The sequence below is a fragment of the Sitophilus oryzae genome, unplaced genomic scaffold, assembly GCF_002938485.1.
Source record: "Sitophilus oryzae breed Bouriz unplaced genomic scaffold, Soryzae_2.0 scaffold_532_pilon_pilon, whole genome shotgun sequence".
NCBI classification, from domain to species: Eukaryota; Metazoa; Arthropoda; class Insecta; order Coleoptera; family Curculionidae; genus Sitophilus; species Sitophilus oryzae.
The window spans coordinates 1-9,215 of NW_022147121.1; the positions used below are offsets into that span (position 1 = coordinate 1).

The 9,215-nt window shown below is 29.5% G+C and overlaps 2 protein-coding genes and 1 pseudogene across 2 annotated transcripts in view; 2 read left to right on the forward strand and 1 right to left on the reverse strand.

Annotated features, from left to right (window-relative positions):
• Window positions 1–5: 5 nt before the first annotated feature.
• LOC115886899 (tRNA-specific adenosine deaminase 1-like) lies at window positions 6–2,977 on the forward strand (the record flags this gene model as incomplete). Its single annotated transcript, XM_030906222.1, has 2 exons — window positions 6–219; window positions 2,171–2,977. Coding segments are annotated over 2 exons (500 nt in total), but the record flags the coding sequence as incomplete, so codon positions are not given.
• LOC115886897 lies at window positions 2,969–5,377 on the reverse strand (annotated as a pseudogene).
• An 845-nt stretch (window positions 5,378–6,222) lies between these two features.
• LOC115886896 (NAD-dependent protein deacetylase sirtuin-1-like) overlaps window positions 6,223–9,215 on the forward strand; it is a 13,110-nt gene continuing 10,117 nt past the window's right edge. The window contains exon 1 of the mRNA XM_030906221.1: window positions 6,223–6,259. Within this exon, the coding sequence (XP_030762081.1) occupies window positions 6,223–6,259 (37 nt within the window). The remainder of the gene's footprint in view (window positions 6,260–9,215) is intronic.

Consider the following 9,215-nt stretch of genomic DNA (forward strand, 5'->3'; position numbering starts at 1 on the left):
ATATTTATCCACATTTACTATAGATCAAAACACACCATTCGACGAGGATGCCTTAAAAAGAGCTCTTTATGATAGACTAGGAACCGTTTCTTTATCATTTCCTTTTGAAAGGCATATTCTACAATGTGGTCAAGCAACTATAAATTTTCCATTTGGCAAATCTGAAGAAAAACAACCGAGCCCTGATAGCATTTCGTGGTTTTCAATTGGAAACGATGGGTAATCAAATCTTAAGGTGCATTCTCACGACTCGTCTACTTGGCAAGTATTTTTATTGGCATACAGGGTATGGCGAGAATGCGGCGTAGTTCCTAGTTCTATAAATAACTTAGAAATTCTGTATAGATGCCCGACGCACCATGGATATCCTGTATACCAATTAAACATGTTTGTCAAGTACACGAGTCGTGATAATGCGCCATTACATGAAAAAATTACATGTCAAAGTCACAAAATACCTTAGCTATACAGAAGCGACAATAAGCCTCGGCTCCTTTGAAGTATGTATCCAAAATTTTTTTATCTTGAAGTCGAATATTTTGACAATTAAACAATAAAAGGCGATACCCGCAGACTCACCGGTTGAAGGTAATAAAAAAAATAAATGTAGAAGTTGTAAGTTTTTTCCTGAACCGCCAGACAGCGAAAAAATAAACAAAGACGGTCACAAAAATAAGAATAATTTTAAACTTTACTTTTTAATGGAACACACTGTATATTATATGATTTTTTCCTTCCGATGTCAATCGTATAGTTTGTCTATGTCTCCGTATATAATTTTTCAATTATTTTGGTTTAATCAATACAACAGGTATCACACAGAATGCATATTGTATACCTAAAGGTTGATTCTCACTATACCTTCTGCGTTCATTTCATATCCGTTCCGTATTTTTGATTGCATTCAGGCTATACTATGCTTCCGTTTCGTATCAGTTCCATACTTTTTACTGTACAATTTATATCATTACGAAAGTTGTTTTAAAAATTTGTATCTTTTGAAAAAGGTAATAGATTTAATTGAGAGGTGAAAAAATAAATAATAATACAAATGTAAGAACTTGACACCGCTGTTTCCGATACGCTTTAGTCCGTCCACAAAAAAATGTATGGAAGGAAAGAACATGGAACGGCAGGGACACGGAACGGATAGTGTGCATTGTCCCATTCATTTACTATCATATTTTATGTAAACGGAAGGGAAACGGAAAGTAGCTGATACGGGAGGTATAGTGAGAATCAACCTTAATAGTACTAGAATTCAAGGTACACTATGAACTTTGTGTGGGAGCGGTTGCATTGATTAAAAAAAATAATTAAAAAATGGTTCACGCCAATGCAATCTGTTCGAACTAGGAAGAAAATCTTTCAAAAAACTAAAAATATATAGGGTGTTCCATTAAAAAAGGTGGAAATATAGATTTCCCTTAACTTTCTTGTTGTCTTTTGTTTATTTTTATTTCGCATTCCAGTGGTTCAGATAAAACCTTACAAGACCTATGTTTAAAAATAGTTGCTACCACAAATAGGTAAACTTTGTTTCTTTGAAAAAACTATATATCTTTGAAAACCTTGTACAGTGAAAAAGATGTCTAGAAGTTTACTGAAAAAAATTAAATACAATTATTATGCTGGAAGTACACACTCGCCGAGGCGACCCGAGTGTGTACCTCCAGCGTTAGAAATATGAATTATTTTTATCTAGCTCTTATTTTATTGTACTGTTTTATTTTTTACTAACTACAAATACAAAAAAATACAATTTAAATTAAAGGTGAAATGCCTCTGCCTTTAAAAAAAACGCAGAAAAATAAAAAGAGGATGATGAAGAAATGGCATTTATATTTCTTCCCAACCAATACTTTCACTTATTTCGGCGTAGATTTTAATTTCTACACAAAACAAAAAATATCATTAAAAAGATCAAATATTATGAAATAAATTAATAATTTTTTTAACAGTCGTTAAGAATAGAAAACAATCTTCATTGCAGCTTTTTACATCTTCATCCCAGATATTAACTAATTAAAATTTGATAACTCAATTCATTAAAATTATAGTTTAAAAGTAAGATAAATTCACTTAAAATTTGGGACTTGAAAAATTCGCTGTTGTTTTTGTATGGTTAGGGAATTTTCTGTCAAAATATAGTTAATAGTTGTTATTTTAGGTTTTTAGAGGTAGCTGTAGATGGCAAAAAACAAGGCACTACTAAGAAAAATATGCATTCAGTAAAAGCGCAACTAAAAATTTGTAAACTACAAATTTTCAATGCATTTATTACTAAACTTGACGAATGTAATATTAGATTATGTAGTGATGTTGAAAACAAAAACTTGACATATATAGCTGCAAAAAATGTGTGCAAAGGCTACAACGATAACTGGAGAAATTTGAAAGATAGTTTTGGTGTATGGACATCAAAGCAGTCAACGTTACTTGATTTTACTGTATAATTTATTTAATATACATTTAAACAAGTACTTGAATATTTTTTCATTTGCACTAAGAGTTTATAAAAAGTTTCATCGTAAAATTATAAATTATTAATTTTAATAAATTAAATTATAAGCCATTGGAAATATCCTAAATATTTGTAACCTAAAAAGAATAGAGAAATGGTCTGTTGCATATTATTTCAATACTAATATAAACAATGTTTCCAACTGACAGTTTATATAATTAAGAAATATAAAAAACAAATTTTAAGAAAATATAATACATGGTGAAAGAAAGCAGTTTAGTTCTTTTTTTACAGACATCAACTACCATAGGCTATAAAATTAAATATGTATAATCCAGTAGTTAAAATTCCATTATTTGATGTTCTAACATAACTAATCACAAAAAGTAGAAATTTAAAAGTATTATTTATTTCTACAGAAAAAACGCCAGTTCCTTTAAAAGTTGGCATAATATCTGTTATTTCCAGATATGCATATCCTAAATAAATAAAACCACTAAAACGTCAACAAAACCATACAAATATAGATTTATTTAGATAATTATGCCAACAGTCGAAGAAAGTGACAAAAGGCTATTACTGTTTTACATTTCTTATTATATTTGTAGATCCAAATCCATCAGATACCGTCCACGGGATCGGCATCATCTCCTGAACTAATATCATCACCAAATTCAATATCTTCATCGAATCCATCCTCGACAAACGTAACTGTTTCATTAATTCTAACAGATTCAGGGAATTCACCATAGGTTTTGAGGTTTCGAGCCTCATCAGGTGTGTATTTCAGAATAACATCTGCTTTGGCATCCTGATAATCTCTCTTAATCCTATCAGTATGATATCCCCTTGATTTATCCATACCTAAAAAAATGTACAGTGTTAATCTAAATCAATAGAAAATAATGGTAGAACAGTATTGTATACCCTGCTGGTCATCCAATTTATGTGGTCTAGATTTTAATGCGTGTGACAGATAATAATATAAATGACTGGTTGACAGACAGAGAAACAAAATCAAACGCGGCATACAGTTTTGCCGGTTTTTTACCTTTGTATGAAAATGTGTGTAGAAAAATATTAGCTATTTTAAAAACTTTCATATATACTACTGAAATGATAATATATCTAAACTAAATATAATCTATTACAGCTGTAGTAAAATGAGTAATTAATAGTGAAAAATAAAGTTCCAGTATGAAATTTTGATGCAAAATCCGGCAATACCGCGTAGAAGAAATGTGTCGACCCAATTTTTAACTCTTTTTAATACATTTGATTTTCCATTAGGCTGTCTACACTACTGTCTTACATGTTAAAATCCAGACCACACAGATTAGATGACCAAACTGGTATAGGGTGTCCCAATATTTCATGGACATAGAATTACACAATAAGTTCATTAGACACAATTTACTTCTATACAAAAGTGCTTCATTTGTCTGTTCAATTTTTTTAGGATTCAAACTTACAACAAATAAACATTTTTTTAAGATATTTTAAGAACTGATATTCCAATATGAATGAGATTTGGGATGCCTTTGTCTAGCTAAGCGCTTTAACATTTGACTTTTACAAAAATATAGAAAAGGTATGAGAAGGGTAAAAAGTACCCCATCCCTACATAAATTCTGGTAGAAATATTTTCGAACTCAAACAAAAACTGATGTTTCTAAGTGGCAGTTATAGTAAATTTTTTGTAAAATACGCCATCTCACCGACTATTAAAGTGTTTATCAGATATAGGCATCCCAAATCTCATTTAAATAGGAACATCAGGTTTTAAAATATCTTAAAAAGTGTTCATCTTTTTTAGGTTAGGTTAGGTTAGGTTTGGTTTGGTTAGGTTGATGCTCTTTATTGGACAAAGTAATTTTGTATAGAGGTAAATTGTGTCCAGTGCACTTTTTTTGATTCCAAAAATACATAGTAGTTTTATATCCACAGAATATTGGGACACCCTATCTGAACAATTAATTTCTTTATATACAATATTATTTAAAATATTGGAACTGGGGTATAGTTTGTTGATATTGTCTGTAGTGGTTTAAGAGTTAATAATAATTACTTTGAAATAAAATATATTCACATATATATTTCTCATGTAGGGTACATTTTAAAAGAATACTTTTTTATGTTAAGATTTGAAAGTGATTTTAACCAGACAACATCTAAAAAATGAGAGAATATACCATATGATCGAGAAAAAACAGCGCCCAGTTGGCTTAGAAATGATCATAGATGACATTCCCCATATATTTTTACATATAAAATGACAGTGATTTTCATTTCATAGCCATCGCTGACGCCGTTTTTTTCGATCATACTGTACAATTTACATGTGAATTATAATGACACAGTTGTCACTGTAATGTGGTATCCTCTCGTTGGACTATATGCATACATGGCTACTTTAGAATTGTTATCAAAAATCATTTACTTATTATGTAAAACCACTAAAAAACTACTAACAAACTTAATATTTTGAAATCAGAAACAAAATTCTTGTAATCAACTGAGCAATCAGAGATATGCAGGGTCAAAGTCCAAGGCCATGTAGTCAGGGTGTAATTTCTACATATAAAATAGTTTATTACTTAATCATAATAAAAATTGGCGACAGTCAATAATGCACTTATAATAAACATGTCAAATTTTCTGTACAGACTGAGTAAAAACACCAAACCAGCCCCCAAAAATTTACTTGATTGATTAAGCAACATTTCTTTAGCTTTATGAATAGCTAACCTTCTTCCTTAGTTTCCCTCTGATATGGCACAAACGTTTGACTCCATCAAAGCACATTGCCTCTAATCGACCGTTTCCTAACATTTTGGTGACTTGTGCATATTCTTGACCATCTTCTTTGAAGATTAATTCACGTTTTTCTGTTTCATTTTCGTTCTTTCGTCGATTTTTTTACTCTTACCTATAGATAAAGGAAAATTACATTATTACCTATAACCAATATTTTTTTTTTTTTGAAGATTTAGACTAAACCTACAGAAAAGAATAAGGTTCACACCAAATATTTTACTATAAAAATTCTATATAATTAAAATAGAGATGTCTGACAAATGTTAACAATGACAACCTTGTCTTCAAATAACATTGAAACATTAATAATTTTTAGGTTTACGATGATATTTAAGTACTATTTCAACAATAATATTCCTTATTCTGCTCAAAATTTTATGTTTAAAGAATAAATACTGATTATAGATTAATTATTATTCTACTAAAACCTATTTTATTGCTAAGCTTTAGATGGAGAAAGAAGTCGATATACGAAAAGAAATAAAACCATCTGGCATTAACGAAATAAGCTAATTCGATAAAAATATATAACTTACCTTTATTTTTTGGCATTGTGAACTACTTTTATGGAAAACTTTAAATTTGCCATATTTATAACAAATTATTTCTTCAACTCGTGTGAAATATTTGTCCGGATGGCAGATCCGCCAAATTAGACAGAGCGAATTGCCCGTCAGAGTGCGCTGATGGTCTTCTTCCGGCTACTTGCTTCTCGAAAAAGGTTTTTATTCGTGTCAAAGATGGATTCCTATCCTGACGTACAAGAAAACGAATCAAGCGCGAAAAGAATTAAAAATCGACTTTAGCGATTCTAATGTAGGTGAATTGTGCAATAGTAATGGATTTTCATGTTTTTCCACATCCACAACAGGGCCGATTGATACCATAGAAGGTAAAATTTAAAATATGTTTGATTGTTTAGGTAAAACTTTTGATCCAATATGGCGGCGGCAAACAAAGGCGACTTGCGGACATTTTGTAGGCGTGGTGTCTGCTAACATGATATTCCAAATTTACGGTTTTTTCCTTTTCAGAACAATATTAGAAGATTACCTAATGCGTTTTTAGTTGAAGTTTTTATATCAATAAAGACTTCTTAATAAAACAAAGTATTTCTAATAGGTTGTTTTATTTACCTATTTATTTATTGTTAGTCACTAATTACGCTTTAGTAATGACGACGTTAATTTTTGTTTGTGACTGGATTGTTAATTTATCTTGTACCGCAGAAACTTTGTGTTCGTATAATTATTACTTTTCGCTGACAGGGTTGACCCACCTGTCACTTTTCTTCCATCTTTTCGCGCCAGTATTTTTCATTTTATACGTTCGCGTCGGAGTTGAAAATTAGTTTTTAATTTTATTATTTTTTTTTTTCATTTCTATTCAAGTCTATTTCTGTTTATTAATTTTAGTATTTCGTTACTTATAAATAAAGAAATACAACTTTTTGGATATTCTGCTGTACTTAATTGAAAATGTAGAAAAAAGGTGTTTTGTGCTATCCAGTTGTCAGGACGTTGATTCGCGAAAAAAAAAAAAAATAGGTACCTTTAATGACCTATATTTTTTATCAATTAAAAAAATAGTTTTTTTTTTATTAAAAAAGATACCTACCTACAAAACTTCTAAAAATATTTTGTAGATAGTTTTTTTTTTAATTTTACCATGCCTATATTAAAAATCTAATGAATATTACATACCTACCAATTATAAAATCATTATATTTCCCCCAAAACACTAGCGAACTGTTTAAGAACTATTAGTACAATATTTTGCAATTAAATAAACGTAATTACAACGATCAAGTTTAAATTATTATAAAAAATAAATCAGTTTTTGTTTGGTTATCATAAATAATTTGGTTGTCATAAAGTCGCATCAATTTAGCGCGTTTATGTCAATTAAAATAATTTGTTTATATTTCTGATTTTTTACATTCATTGGTGGAATTTTTAGTGCCAATCAGTGGCGTCTCGCGATTACTGAAGGACGCAGGGCAGAGATTCTATAAGAAAATACTTATCTAATATTTTTAGTACATAACGTCTATCCTACTTCTCACGCCAGAAATGACATTATTATTTGGTATAAATTATTCACTTATTGGCACTCAATTATTTACTTATTTTTTCCTCTTATCACGTGCCAGGGTTGCCGGATCCTCATAAAGAAAAAGCTGTTTAGGAACTTATTAGCAGTGTTGCTAATGTAAATTGCCAATGCAATATTACAACTGACAACATAAAATAAAATTTGATTTAGCAGTAAGTTTAAAAATAATCTGTTTATAACTTTAGTATATACAGGGTGTCCCAAGTCCCAATATTCCGTGGACATAGAACTACTATGTATTTTTGAAGTAAAAATAAGTTCTTTCGACCAATGCCTTCTATTAAAAGATCAGCCTACGGGCGGACTTTTGTTTACTTCATCAGCTGTACATACTTAGATATTGGGTTAGATTCCGTTTCATATTTTGTCGGTTGATTTTTGGTTTTAACTCTTTGATTTTTGGTATTATTTATTATTGTAGTGCAAAAACTAATTATTTTGGTGTTGAAGTGACATAAACTACTACCAGATATATATGGTCACTCTCGGTTTCGCACCAAAAAATAGAAATTTTAAAAATTACACGTTATGCAAGTGATTTAACCTAAAAGTGCCCATACATTTTTTACTTATCGTGATTTTTTGTGTGTGTTTTTAAGACTCTAACAATTCATCAATAAAACTTAAGTGGAGTGTGTTATTGGTGCTATGCCTCATCTTTGTTGTGTTCCTGGTGGAAAGGATGGTTACTAAGGATAGTTATTATACTAGGCAGCCTAAAGTGTCCGGAAGAGCAAGAAAAGTGGATACGAGTTATAAATAAAGAGAATTTTATTGAAAATATCTTTAATAAATTTAAAAATAATATTCTCCCATGATGGTATTAATGAAAACTGGACAATTATGTTTATTTTATTCATATTGTGGAATCTCCACTCCAAGTGTTGCTGGTTCGGCTTAGATAGATTCAAACACGTAAGTAGGTATTATGATCTAGAGGGAAAAATAAAGAATATATTATTAGAGATCATGAAAAAAGACATTATTTTGAGTTCAAATTTAAAAAAGATTTTGTAAAAACAAGACTGATACAGTTTAAAAGAAGAATGTGTTTTTGTTTGATAATATATAATGTATGTTAAGCGTAACATATATTTGTTCAGTATTTTTAATGAATAGTATTGATTATTTATATTAATACCAAATTAATATCAAATATTTAAGTGATAGCTGAACAATATGAATAAAAATAACAACAAAATTGGTATATTTGCATAATACAAAATTAAGTTTTTAAGAATAAATAAAGGTGTTACTAAAAATACTGAGAAATTCATATTTCTTTGTTTTAATTGGTCTAATGTTATTTACACATTTCACGTAAGAAATTATACCGTATCATCGAAAAATCGGCGTCTAGTTGGCTTGGAAATGAACATCGATGACATTCCTAAATAACTGTACACATAAAATAATTAACTAGAATTTTACAATCTTGGAAAATTTGATATTCTTGAACCTTGATTCTAAATATTCTAAATTTTTTGATTTTCTTGGAATTTGGGTTCGGGAAAAACGCCGATTGATTTTTCATTTGGTTTTTCGGTATTTTTATTTGGTTTAAAAAAAAACGGTTTGGCTAACATTATAGCCTCCATCAGTGTTGTGTCATATGAAAGAAAAATAGTGTCGAATATAGTAAAAATTGCATATAAAATATACACCACGCACATAATGTTTACTGCGTACTCCATAGTCAATGTAGTTAATTTTAGTGTTAAGAATAATAATTTTTAAAAATGTGTGGTCATCTTTTGATAGTCAAGTTTATATTAGTTTATTAATTGCAGTAAACATTATGAGGGAACAATACGTAATA